Source organism: Cavia porcellus, unplaced genomic scaffold (genome assembly GCF_034190915.1).
Source record: "Cavia porcellus strain 051 isolate PalLab524CR breed Dunkin Hartley unplaced genomic scaffold, mCavPor4.1 scaffold_20, whole genome shotgun sequence".
NCBI classification, from domain to species: Eukaryota; Metazoa; Chordata; class Mammalia; order Rodentia; family Caviidae; genus Cavia; species Cavia porcellus.
Genome location: NW_026947503.1, coordinates 28,494,466 through 28,509,483, shown reverse-complemented (window position 1 = coordinate 28,509,483; position 15,018 = coordinate 28,494,466). Strand labels below are relative to the sequence as shown.

At 34.6% G+C, this 15,018-nt stretch overlaps 1 protein-coding gene across 4 annotated transcripts in view; it reads left to right on the top strand.

The window, feature by feature from the left end:
• Rab27b (RAB27B, member RAS oncogene family) overlaps positions 1-14,056 on the top strand; it is a 148,547-nt gene extending 134,491 nt beyond the window's left edge. For all 4 annotated transcript variants that reach the window (XM_013157209.3, XM_003474006.5, XM_063231601.1 and 1 more), the window contains 3 exons: positions 3,563-3,666; positions 6,366-6,489; positions 7,837-14,056. In XM_013157209.3, coding sequence (XP_013012663.1) covers positions 3,563-3,666; positions 6,366-6,489; positions 7,837-8,026 — 418 coding nt within the window. In that variant the 3' untranslated portion in view covers positions 8,027-14,056. The remainder of the gene's footprint in view (positions 1-3,562; positions 3,667-6,365; positions 6,490-7,836) is intronic.
• Positions 14,057-15,018: the final 962 nt, after the last annotated feature.

Genomic DNA, 15,018 nt, shown 5'->3' with positions numbered 1-15,018 from the left:
CAAGCTTCCTCCCCACCTTCTCTGATGCTCTCCTTTCATCAGGCCTGACTCCAGTTCTGTCCTCTGTGAAGACTGTCTGTGCACCTCAGCTGAAACCAACTCCTCCTTTCTTATGAATAGTTTTGACACCTGTTCTACGCCTCTAAATTAATTAAGGAGAATCTATTTCTATCTTTAATGGCTTTTCATTGTGATCTTTTCCACCCAACAAAATTGTGTGCTTTGGGTGGGCTGGACCTTATCTGTTATTTCAGCATAATTTCTGGAAGAGCCCCAAAAGTGGACCCTCAGCACACAAAAGTGTTTGAGGCTGGAGGTATTATTGCATTACTTGATGAAAACATATTTTGTTGAGATCCAAAGTGTCAAAGGACTAAAGACCCAAAACTAAAGACACTTTTCAGTATCAGATTAAATAAAAAATGGCAACAGTTTGGCAGCAAAGATGTTTAGAAGGCACATATCTCTGAATTTTGCATAGTATGTCTTAGAATGCTGATGCTTGTAAACACTTCCATTATTGAAATGCATCCAACATGTTCTCACTTTCAGTAAGTGTAAACACCAGGAGAGGTGCTGGGCCCTCTCTGTTAGCTTTTCTGACTGTGAATCCCATTTGCACACACCCTTCAACACTGCTAGTTCCTCTGAAGTCACTCCTCACAAGAGTCTCTATTCATGTGTCAGTTCTGTTGTCACAAAGAAGTATGTTTTATTGACTGATTTAATTCATTTTTGAAGTAACGGGAGAAAATGTGCTTCCCATATGTCCTTGCACATGATATGTCAGCCTAGCATGATGGCAGGTTTCTCTCATCTGTCCTCTCAGGACAACTGTGCTATGAGGGAAATGGGGAGGACCAGGGCAGTCTTCATAACACTGGGGTATTCATCCCTTGAGAACTTGGCATTCTGCACATACGAAGTATATCTAAACAAAATAAACAATACCTCACACTCATTCCTAAGCCTCAGGACATATGGAAAGTACAATCCTTGAAAAATAATGATTATTGATAAAACTCACATCATGGGAAAAAGAAAAATATAATAGATAATCCTTGTGTAAATTTGAAGTATGCAGGGCACAGCCTGAGTGCTCATTGAAAGTACACTAAGATATCTGACTCTGGAATCTGTTTCTTCATATGGTTCTAGCTTTCCTCACTCTGCTGACTCACCAGACAGAATAAGATTGAAGGGAGGTTGTATGAAACTACAAATCAGTTAAATTTCTTCTTTGAAGGACTGATCAATAAGAAAAATACTAGACAGAGGAGTTGAAGTTATAGTTATAAACCTGCTCCCGAGCAAGAATGCCCTATGTGTGTTGATATCGATGAAAATTTGTTTGACCCAATCACATCACTTAACAAGCATATTTTTGAGTGATTTTGTTACGTGCTGTAAAAATGAGGGGATGAATAATATATAGTCTTATCTTGAACACACACACACACACACACAGAGCAAACAACAGTTTTATTAGCCTTTTGCTATGTTGGTTGAGTAGCAGATAATTTTGTGGGTATAGCTAGTTTCCAAAGAGACAACCATTCAATAAAACCCCTATAAACTCTGTAAGCTTCCAGGAAGTGACAGGAACAAATCTACAGAAGTAAAGATGAATAAATATTTTTCTGTTTCCACTCTACATTTTCAAATCATGATAATGCCCTATGAATGAAATTCTAATTTGAAAATAAGTAATTCATTAATTTTTTCTTTTTTTCTGCTTTGAAATTAAAAGTATTACTTCCTGAAGTAATTTTGAATGTTTAAAATTTCCTATCTCTCTTTGGCTGCCTTTAATTCCATGTGTTTTTTGTAAGCAAATACCATGTTCCAGGCCATGAAGGTGTAATGAACAGTGAATTAAAAACACAGCCCATTTTCTTATAAAGTTTATAGAGTAGAGTAGAAGCTGGGTAAATAAACAATTTCAGGACATGCAAGAGGGTAACAGGAAAAGAAAAGGTGATACATGAGTCTACCAGGGGAAGCCATCACCCAGATGTGGGCTCTGGGAAGGATCCTAAGGGAAGTGCTATTTCCTCTGGTGCCATTTTGCATACATTCATACAGAATGTATAATTGATGTTCTCCAGGCTAAAGAAAGGCAGGATGGAAAGAAAACACTTATGTGGCATTACCCACAGAACAATCAGCGTGTGTGAGAGTCTGGGGAAGAGTGAACTTTGTCAGAGTGAAGAGCAGAGCAGCATGCCTGTGGGTAGTTATTAGATAAGGCTGCTCAGATAAAAAATGATCAGTTCCTGCAGAGTCTTGACAGCTGATGAAGAAGGTCAGGTACTATTTTAGGAGGCATGAACAATCAAGAAGATGATATTAGTAGAGGATTAAGGAAAGCAGGGTCCCAAACAAAACTGGACACAAAAAATTTAGTAAGAATGCTACTGAAATTATCCAGGCGAGAGATGTAGGTCAGAAACTAGAGCACTAGCAAGGTAAATGCACAGAAATGAGCAGGTAAAGAGAAATATGTTGATGAGCAAGTGAAGGAGACAGAGGTGGTGGCAACCAGGAGGAGAAAGATAATCCACTGATAGAAATCAGGAGGGAGGGCCAAGTTGGTTTTGGATGTATGCGTTAGAAGTCCTTTAGTTTCCTACACATACAAATATCCAACTAATAATAGGCATATAAAGGGCAAGGAAGTAAATGAAATTATTCAGAGAATGCACATAAAATGAGATCGATTAAGAATAGACTGGAGAAAACCAACATGAAGTAGCTACAAAAAAGACTAAATAGTGGGCCAATAATTAGAAAGATTTGGGATAGGATCTATTTAAAAGTTGCAAGACTTTTTAACCCTTTGTCAAATTCTAATCCCTATGTAGAGTCTCAAGTTTTGCTCATTGCTAATGTCTTAGTGGATCTCAGTGTATCTTCAACATCAGTGTAGATTTTAGGGGGCCCAGGGAGAAGTGGGGAAGAGAAAAATCTTAATCTTACACATGATAGAGCATATTTCTCCAACATCTTCCACTATAAATAAGTGTTCTCACTTCTTTCCCCAGCTACCAAGACTCTCTTTTGTCCTGACCTTGTATTGTTCCCATTAATTATCTTCCTCTTCTTCATGAGCACTGAATGCTAGCCCAAAGCTCAGAGTTAGAGTTTGCTCACTAATGTTTTTCCCCACAAAAGAATTCTGATTCCAGCTGCTAACCAGTTGTGGTTGGCTTCATAAGATCACATGCATTCATTTCACAATACTCTGTGCCAAGTTTTCCACTGGGCACAAACAAGAAAGATTGAAAAGCATACATTAGCGTCCCCACTATAAAGTGATTAAATTATTTTTGTGGGCCACAAGATACCCATGAGCCAACAGGAAAAAGATTCCAAAAAGCTGTATCAGCAAGTATGTGATTGAATGTCACAATGTCTGTGTGTAAGTGCCGTGAGACCATAAAACCTCTACAACAAAACCTCTCCTTCTGGATCTTTCTATCTGAAGGAGGAACAACGGTGTTTACGCTATGATCCTAGGTATGCACTAACCCTCAGAACCACCCCTGTGCTTCCTCCTCAGGTTCCGGAGCCTCACCACTGCGTTTTTCAGAGACGCCATGGGCTTCTTGTTAATGTTTGACCTCACCAGTCAACAGAGCTTCTTAAATGTCAGAAACTGGATGAGTAAGTGGGACTGAGTAATGTACGCTGGCGTCTTTGGGACTCCACAGCCATTTGCTTGTTAACTTTGCAGCCTGGTGGGGCAGAGAGAAAGTCATGAGTTTGGTGATTCCTGTGTCACCTTCAGAGTGGTGGTTTGTATAGATCTTCCAAAGAGACCTGGAATTTTACTTTCTTTTGATAGTCTTCATAAAAGAAGCATATGTAGCTTTCTCACCTATGTTTAAGGTCTTTATTACTGCAATTAAAAGGCCATTCATTCCACTTATCAAGTCAATCTTGAGCTATCATATGTATAACATCTAAGCACCTGAGAGGAGATTGGCACCTGGGATGTCCTCACGAACAAAGGGGTTAATTAGGACGAAAACGACTCCAGGTAGAACAGGCTGGGAATGGTAAGGGAGTTTGTCTATCCATTAGATCACATTGGGATTTACCTTGAAAAGAATTTGTTTAAATGTAAGAAAGTATCACATAGAAAAAGCTTCAACCTCTGGGCCACTTATATATAATATAAAATTTAAGTGTTCCCGCAATGGTCATGGTAGTCAAATTACTACAGATCAGTAGAGGAGAGAAGTGTCAAAAATTTTCCTTTATTTTTTAAATTGATGTAGCACTAAAGAGAATATTCCATGATTTTTTAATTACAAGTAGGGATTGAGATCCTAGGTGGACATAACTATTCTAATCGCCTTTGCACCCTACCACCATGAGGCTGGTGTGCTCCTATAAGGCTATCTGTGGCCAGAGTGATGTATATATTGTATTTTCATATTTCCCCACTCAGCTTTCTTGCAGGACTGCCTGTTTCACATGCAGTAAACTCAGGGCCCTTCACTTACTTCTGAGGCTGTTGTAATCAAGCCCTGGCATTTTCTCCACTCATTCTTACTGGGGCTTAGTTCACTGGCTTCTAGCCAATCTCTCAGGACATTAAGTCCGTTCCTGCCCTGGGGCCTTTGCATTTCCCCTTCTCTCTATCTGGATCTCTCTGCATAGTTGATTAAAAATGTGTTGCAATTTCTATCAAATAAAGTCATCAGCATATCCTCATCTACCTTATTTACCAGATCTGGCACCATGTGACTTCTAGCTCTTCCCCAAAGTCAAAATGATCGTGAAAGGCACACATTTTAAATCGATTTAGGATTTTGAGGTAGATTCACCTGTGCAACCAGAGATACTCAAGAAACAAAATTCCAAAAACTGCTTAAGAAATGGATAATAATGATGAGATAAGTGTGTTTGAGGAAAGAGAATTATTTTGGGAAGGATTCATGGCACTTTGTTTTTACTGTAATAAATTTTTAAAATGCAAACATTTACCATATTTTGTGATCACTCCTTGTATCATGTATTTTTGTGTTTACTTATTATTGTAATTTTCCCACTACTAGAGTGCAAGCTCTATGAAAGGGCAAATTATGTGTTTTTTTATCCAGTATGTTATCCTAGATCTTGGCAAATGTCTAGAACTGAGTAGATGTTCCATATATGTGTATAGTATATATATATATATATATATATATATATATATATATATATACATATATATATATAGTATTCCATATATATATAGTATATACACTATATACATATAGTAATCCATATATATATATGTGCTACATAGAATTAACACATTACATTTGAAATATTACCAATAATTTAAATACATGTAGCTGCTTTCAAATTCAGTAACTCAGTTGTAATGGATGAGGAAAAATATCAACAAATTCTGACTTCCTTAATTGCATCTCCAAATGAATGTTTGTCTTAGGATCTGTCTTTATTTCCTTTTAACATTATATTTCCTTATCCAAATTTTGGAGGTATTATTAGATTCTGAGGAGACAAAGAAATAATAAAATTATTAGATTCTTTCAGAGAATGGTTTATTTTAAGTCTCCAGAAGGATATTAAAGGGATTTAAGGGAATTAACTGCCACATGCCATAGTTGAGTTTCACCCTCAGATAGATACCTGATGTTACAGAGGTCTTCTTCTCTTGTCTGTGACTTAGGAAACACAGGTTGACAGGGTATTCTTCTTTTCCTCCCTGCCTTCCTGCCTGTCTCTCTCCCTCCTGTTTTCTTTTTTCTCCTCTCATCTTCCTTTTGCCCTTCACTCTCTGTCTCTCTCTCTCTGCTACACATACACACACACACACACACACACACACACACACACACACACACACACAGTTTTTCATGGAGAAATGATAAGAGCAAGCTACCTGTCTTAAAATTGTTTCTACAGGAATTTTTGTGATTTTTTTGTCTCCTGGAATACATCATCACTTTGTATATCAGAAGAAGAAAATCTAGCAGCCTTTTACAAATTTATGCATTTTAAAATCATGTTCAATTAATTTCACTTCTATCTGAGGAAAAATGGTGTGAAGCAGTATGTCAGGACATTTCCCCAGATGTTAGAGAGCATATATACGTGGACATGGCATTAGTTTAGGTGCGCCGTGTTTATGATTTGTCATCATCACAATCCACAATTAGTGAGGCACTACAGTATTTCCTTTTATAGAAGAGGAAAATGTGAGTGAGAAGATAAGTAATTTGGCTATTATCAGTAACCAACCAAACCGAAGATGAACGAATCTATTAGGAGTCTGGAATAAGAGCAATCATTTGACATCACTTGTTTATAACTAACTTGCTGGTTCCATCTGCTTTCTTTCCAAGGCCAACTGCAAGCAAATGCTTACTGTGAAAATCCAGACATAGTATTAATTGGCAACAAGGCAGACCTGCCAGACCAGAGGGAAGTCAATGAACGACAAGCCCGGGAATTAGCTGAAAAATATGGGTAAGTCAGTTCCACTGAGAACCACCTGACCTTTCACCCTGTTGTTCACTGGTACAGCAGAGACCTGAGATTGACATTAGAAGGAATTCCCCTTGGCTTGAGACCAATATCTAAATTAGAAATACCTTCTAGAGGAATGTGTGGTGTTTTAATGGTTTAATAATAATAGCATTTAATATTTGCTGAATCCCTACTAAATGCTAGCAACCATCCCTAATTGTAACTCATTTAATTCCTCATAAGCATGTATAGGATATACTATAATTATCCCATTTTAGATATGAAGAATTGATTTACAGAAAGAGTAAGTACTATATGGGAATGCCAAGCAAATGTAAAGAATAGAGCTAAAATTCTTCCAGGCCACCTAAGATCAGATTCATGTTCTTAAACACTATATGCTATTGCTTTGTAATAGCTGCTACCAAAGTCCTAATATGGATAGGAAAATGATACCTTTATTGTAGCTGAGCTTGAATGACAGCAAAATATAATATACGAAAGCCAGTCTGTGTAACTGTAGACAGTTACCACAGAAGAATTGGTCACTTTATTTTAATTTTGTAAGTTTCATTAACGGAAATTGAATTCTTTACTGCATTACTGAAAGAATCGCATTCAGAGGTTTAAAATTTACATCCTCTTGTAACATTGTTTTTTAAAAAATAGCCTGTGTTCACATAAATATCCTAATCAATGCATGTCTAATTTATAATACATCAGATTCCCAATGACTGACTGAAATGGATGATATTATAATGGTGGTATTGGTTGATAGTTTAGGCACTTTTTCCTCTTATAATTTTTAAACAGTCAATGCCTTGACTTCAACTCCTGACTACCTTCCAGAGAGACTGCCTTGCCCATGCAATTGATAATAATACTAAAGATCAGCTCACCAATTTTTCTCATTAAGAAAAAAAAGAATAAAAAACAAGAATGTTTCTGACTTATCCAACAGAAACATGATTTCAATTTCTCTCCCAGCTATAATTTTGCATGTGATTCACCTTTGCATCTTGAAACTTTTCTGATTTCTTATTCTTAAAAATACTAGCATTTTGGGAGAAAACATACTATTCACTTCCTTGACATTTTTCAACAGTAAGTTTAAAAGATCTACTAACTTGCATAGTGACTATATTTAATAATGATAAATTGTACTCTTGAAAAATACCAAAAGAGTTGATGTTAACATAAAAATAGTGTGAAGTAATACATCTGTTAATTAACTAGATTTTACTGTTCTACACAATGTATATATACCTCATAACAAATGCAGTGTATGATGTATACATGCAATTCTGTCAGTTTCAAATACGTATATGTTATTTTTTTCCATATCAGCATACCATATTTTGAAACAAGTGCAGCTACTGGACAGAATGTAGAGAAGTCTGTGGAAACCCTTCTGGACTTAATAATGAAACGAATGGAACAGTGTGTGGAGAAGACACAGGTCCCTGATGTTGTCAATGGTGGAAATTCTGGAAAGCTAGATGGGGAGAAGCCAGCAGAGAAGAAATGTGCCTGCTAGACCCTCCATAGGAGCTTATCATGAAGAAACCATCCAAATATTACTTCTGAAAGCAGTGACAGACCACAAATTGTTGTTGAGTAGACCATGCACAATAGAATGCTTTTCTTTTCCATTCAGAAAATCTATTTTAAGAAACCAGGATAGTTAAAAGTGTTCAAAAGAACTGACCAGCTATTCTTGAATCCCTTCCAAACAAAATCTAAGATTTCCTAAGGTGACCTGACCATCCTGGAGGCTCAATTTTTTATATAAAATATATAGTCTATAAGAGCATATATAAGGAATAAACATCCCTGAGTTTTAAAAGAGAGAGGAAACATTACTTTGTCACATTGAAGAAAGGAATAGGCTACTAGTAAGAGAATACAGATTTTTTAAAATTTGAATTTATTTATATAAAATATGATTCATGCTTCTACATTTCCACTGGGGAAAACATATTATCTAAAATTGGCTATGCTATGAAGAATTCTATGTGATTCATTGAGAACGATCTCACTGTATGTACCCACGAAGCTGAACCTGAATAACCATTACTGATAAGGTTATGAGTGGGTGAATGTCAGAACTTTGCTGAAAGAAGGAGATTGTATAGTAATATGATTTTTATAGTCCTAATAAATGGCAAGTAGACAAGAACAGGACTGTGAGTGACACAGTACACGAGAAATATCCTGAAGGAAAAAATAAAAGTATAGGAATGTGGCATTTGTACAGCTAAAATTAAATGGATCTTTTACAGATGTTTTGAAGAACTTAGTCAAATTTCATTCAAGCCCATTAGATGCTGACATGGTCAGTTGGGCTTAAAAGGAGATCTAAAGGTTTCCATTTCCAGCAGAATTTTATTTTTCATAGCAAATGTGATAAATAGTCACAAAGACAAATAAACTACTGCCATATATTAAATATCACTTTTCAAATGTAGGCAAGAAAACTTATTCAACCTAAACTTTATAGGTAAAATATGCTGTTGATATAAAATAAAAGTGACTGTTAATTATGAGTTTCCTTTTAGTTTACAAAAGCCCTAGAAAATCTCATTCATGTTTTTCCCTCCAACCTTCGTTTACCTCTGACTTTGAGTCAATTGCAAAATTGTTCAATGTGTCACTTTTTAGATCAACATCCTCAGTAATGATGGATCTGTTCTAGGGTCACACTGAATTTTCATCTCATTAATCCTATAAAAATCGATGATACTGCATTCTTTCTTACAATATGTTTTTATTCTGTCTAAGTAAAAAAAAAAATCTTTAGCTGAGCTATGTTTTAGGGTTGGGATGAAGCTGTATCTTATCTCACCAAAAATGTGATCAGTTGCTTTATATATTTTTTTACATAAATCTGCCTTTTCTGTCTAAAAATTATCACAAAGGTGTTTTCTACTGATCATTTCTTACAACTGTGTACACTAATAGCACATTAGTTTTTGATCTTATTTTCTGATACACTCAAGCTATTCTTGTTATTTATGTATGAATAATATATTAGTCACTATTATTAGTTAAAAGACAACTACTCCATGTTGTTTTTCTTTTTACTGTGAGTATATAATTTTTTTGGCAGGATAATTCATTTTCTTATACAATTTTTCCAACTAAACCCAGGTTTTCCATACTCTGTATATTTACTTTGTTAAATTTATGAACATTAAAGGCCTTAAAATCCCAGTTTCCTCTTCAAACTGTCTTACAATCCTCCATCTGCTATTGAATGTTTCAGAAACACAAAGAGATCCAGGATAATAACTACTTTTGTTTTTAGGATGAACTACACCCAGACTTGGGCCACAAAACAAAACAATTAGAAGCTACTCTGAGAATGGTTCCCAGTGTAATTTTCAGTGTTAACTAAGCCTGTGCTTTCTTTAACACTGTGCCTCCCTCTAAGTTTGACCATGGTTTGGTATTTTTTTCCAGTGGTGTTCTTCTCTGGAATTCTCTTCATAAACTCACTGCCTGCACCATGAAGACAGAAAGCTACTATCTAGATAATTAAGATATTTCTTCTAGCTGGAAAGTTGGGAGAAACCATGTTACCATTGATATCATAAAATTTGGTGAATTTATATAATCATTATGTGTTTCTTTTTGGGGAATTCACATTGTGATATTCCTGCATTTCTGTAATACAGAATGCTTGGCTTTTAGAAAATGCTAAAGATAGTCTTGTTGGGTATTTCTTTCATTTACTATTCATTTTCCAGTTGTGTGATTGATATAATGTGCCAAGATTCTGTCATTGTCAATTATCTTATGAGTATTTTTGCAGGATTTATTTTAAGATTGTTATTTGATAGCTGGAGCATGAAGCATAGGGTAATGATGCCCATAATTATAGAATTTTGCCAGTAAAAATAACAATTATTGGGTAATAATTTCAAAAACAATGAAATTTAAAACTGACAAGAAAATTAAAATATTCTGTTTTTTTATTAATTTTTTTTTTTGGTAGCAGGAATCAAACTCACAACCTCACACTTGCCAGGTAGGGACAGTGCTACTGAGACATATCCCTGGCCTTAAAATATTCTATTTTTAAGTGAATACTTGATCTAAAAATAGTTTTTCTGTAAAATTTGACATGTAACCCCAAAATCTAGGTAGCTATTATTAGAAAATCCTTCTTTCATTATTTCAGGGTCAATAATAGCTCTATAAAATTCATTTCCAGTTTCAAATTTATCTGGTGCCATGAATGTACAAATTGCTTTAAATAATTGCATGTTCCTTTTACCCACAACAGTATATATTTTTATTCAAAATGTGTCTTGTTATTAATAATTTCCAAATGCTTCAGTAAATCATATTGTATTTTGAAGAAAAGTTTAAAATTACACCAAACCCTTGCTGATATAGAACTTATTTCTAGAGTGTTTACACTGGTTTGATGTTTACCTCATTCTAATTCAGTGCCTCAAATACTTCTGTGACCAAATTTATCTCCAGCCCAGCTCATTTGCTCTAATCTCATTTTAGGAAGGCCCTCCTGAGACTCTAGCACAGCTAAAAGTCTTCTCTGAGATCTTCAGCAAAAAATGTGGAGACTTTATTGAGATCTAGAGATTGTTACCACCTTCTCTTCATTTCCTAGCTTACTTCTCATGGAGTGGGAATTACTTGAGACTCCTATTTGTGATTAGATACAAGGATCTTTTCATGTAAAAGCAGAAAGCCCTCAAAAAATGTATCGAATGTATTCAAGAGAAGATAATATTTGTCTTGATCTGATGATGGTTACAAGTCACAGATTAAAGAAAATACTGAATGTTGGGAGTTGAATTTGTATATCCATTAAGAATTTTAAAACTCCTGTAAGTTACCACTCTAACCAATTATCTCTCATTTACATATTATCAGCTATCACACTACAAACAATTCAAGAGCAGCATTTACTAACATATTTTATCTGTTATACTTTACCAAGCGAACAGTTCTGTGCATCATTGTCATGCTTCTGCTTTACTTGTTTGCCAATTTATACAGCTAGCAAGAACTGGACAAGGGTATTAATTAATGCTTTCTTGTTCCCTGTAGAAGAAATAGAAGCTTGACTATAGATAAAGACATGACTATATTTTAAAAAAAAAACAGCCACAACTTGAGTTGATTCAAACTGTAAATTGAGTCTGTTATAACAAATTTGATGAATCCTATATTACCTTCAACATTAGAATAATACAAAAGTTAGAAACCAATATTATGCCCTGGACACAGTAGATACAAAAGCATAGTCAATAATGTGCAGCACTTGTGCCTGTGAAATAAGATCATTCGATGTTCTAAATCTCTGTTCATTTTAAAACAGATATATATATGCTTTCCTTAATGTGTATCACACATAAATTTGAAAAAAAAAGCCATCATCCATAAAGAATTTTAAATTTATCTTATAAAATTCAAATTATAAAAATTTTATTCTAATCTCTTATTTCCTACTATATGCACTATCTTTTTTAATGGAGGTCTGATAGCTGATGTTGGCCACGGTGATATGAGTGGCCTTTTGGCTGCTACCACCAAGCTCTACAGCATTATCTAGTGTTTGTATATTTTAGAGGAATATTTATCATTTTAATGATGTCAAGATGCTATCCATATTTGAAAGGTTGTCTAAGAATTTTCCACAAGCTGTATTTTCTTGGTCTTTGACCAAGGTGATACCTGCGTGCTTCTTGGGAGAATGTTGATCTTATAAACATAAAAATAGATACAGAATGTTACCTTATATGAATGTTGTCTCATTGCTTTATAAATCTCTGAGACTGCTTGTCTCATAATGTTGAAATGATAAATTATTGGATGCATTAAAGATTTTATGAAATTATTGCTTTCAAATTCTTGGGTGAAGGTCTATCCACAATGACGTGGCTGATCAAAAATGTGAAGAGAAATAAGAGTTAAAAGTTGGTTGAATTATACTTTGCAGTATTGGGGAATAGGAAGAAAGTTATTGGTTGATTTTTAGATACAAATGAAGGATTAGAGTGTTTACAACTAGATCAATGAAAACTATTCATCATTTTAATCTAAGAACTTGAGGTTATATCCTTAATTTTAAGCTAATAAAATATTTAAACACCAAATATTTCCATTATTGTCATCAAAAATTTGGATATTGAAAAACATTTAATTTGCTGTATGTGAATCCAATATTCTTGTAAATTGTACTTGGGCTACATTTTTAAAGAAATAACACCTGAAGTATGCTTTTCTGCAGAGTTCTTTATACCAATAGTCCATTGTTAAGATTTTTTTAACTTCATGTATAGAGAAAAGCATTAACAAAACATAAGTAAACCAAAACATTAGTACCAAAATAGTGGGACCATTTAAAGATAATGTCATCTTTGGAGAAATAATATACAAAGATATTTTTTGAGTGCTTTAAATTTGGTTTCCTGGTTCCTTTCCTTTCCAAGAGGTCTTGGAAACTATAGCTAATATCTCTCAGATGAGTTAATCTTTAAGGCATGTTAGCAGATTCTGTAAAAACTAACACCTCTGAACTAGCACCCTTATATAACCAGTGATTACTGCCTTTATATGTTGGCACATTAAAACACTGTGTGCAATCTATGCTTATTTTGGGGGATGAACTTTCCATAAATTCTCTGAAAAATGGCCTAGTGTTGTAGAAAGGAAGTGACCTTTGGGGCCATAGTATGTCATTCAATAATTTAGTGGCTTTTCCTCATTTGAGTTTATAAAATTTGAGTGCTTCAAAGGGTCTACAGTAGGCTCAAAGGATAATATATTTAAAAATGGCTTATAAATTATATTCCACTTCGAATTGACACTCATCACATACTAATAGTGAATTACAAAGTCATAATCTGGACTACTGTACGAACTAGAGCAGGAACAACACACTAATTTCAAAGGTGCACTAGAAACTAGAGATGGGCAGTCACCGTCAAGTCATTGTATTTGATTGAAAATGTTGACTGCATCTCAACATTGAGAAAATATGATCTCTGTTTTAATCTGTGTGTTATCTTGTATTTCTTTCAAAGAAATCAAATCAATTATAGATAGTATACTATAACCTAGTCAAAATTTTCTGTACAAATGGGGCTTTTATTTCTACTGCCTTGTAAAAGATTCTGATTGTATTTGAAAGTAAAAAAATAATTATGCTTTAATATGTTAAAATAAGACAATGTTCTGTTAAAATAACACTGAAGTGCTTTACTGTAGCCCACTAGTTTACTTTTGAGTAACATTATTCTCATTTCTAACCTAGGCATGTTTTGTCTGTCTTCTGCACAGATCTCTGTTTTGTCTAATGCTTTGAATGTAATTTAAGACTTTGAACTTGGAGTTTTTATTTTATATGCCCCTGAATAGACTGTGGTTCCTAACAATCACAGTTTGGTCATTATGATGATGTACCAAAGTTCTAGTGGCTTCAGAGATTATAGCATCCAATGATTATGTGGTGTGTGAGTTTGAATACCATGGTTGAGAAATGTATTCAGTGATTCTGCAGTCTTTTCAAATAAAAATGCATTTTTATCAATTATTACATGTATTCAGAGTAACCTTATGTCTATGCTGATACGTCATATGTGGTCAGTGGGAAACATTAAATTAGCATCAACATGAAAGTTGTATCACATTCAAAATGAATAGGAAACAAGGAGTGATTTGGACTTGGCCTACCGATTTTTATTTATCTCCCTAAATTGTCTTATTAATTATTTAAAGACTTGGGTTTGCAAATGAAATTTACTAATATTTTCGAATGACACAGCTATTATAATTAGTACTTAACATGTTGAAATAGACTATGGTACAGAAGTACTTCACATATTGCAATCTATTTCTTCTCCATAACAAACTGCTGTGCTGGTGGTGGTATCTCTCTTGGTCATAGACTGTTACAGCTCGGTGTTCAAGATGAACTCAGGACCACAGCCATGCAGCTTTTACAGTGTTCATTAACAAAGGATTCCTTACTCCCAGAGAGGATCTCCCTCCATATGCTGTATAGGGAGGCTTTGCCAAGATACTGATGAGTTTTTATTAAAGATAACTCGCCCAAGTGCAAGTAAATAAATCCTTGGCACTATTTTTTTAACTCTACTCCCAAGTAGCCATAATGCTGTTTCATAGAGGTAGAATCTTTTGCAATCATTCAAGAAAAATCATTAGGGGCTCATTTTCCCTACTGATTTTACGAGAACTTTAAAAGTCATAGCATAACCTATATTGAAAAAGATAAAACACCCTGATATTCACTCTCTGTAACTAAGATTTCTGTTTTAAAACTGTGAAGGCATGCTGTCTTGCTCACAGTTCTTTATAACAATGTTCTTTATACCAACGTTCTTTATACCACTTGTGATACAGATTACTATTGTGGAGAAAGTTAGCTGTAGTGAGAATGCAAGCATTGCTGCCTTGTCAGAAATACATGTAAGGACTTGCACCATGGTTTTGGAAGAAACAAGCAATGATTTGACCCAAGGTTTGCAAAAACTA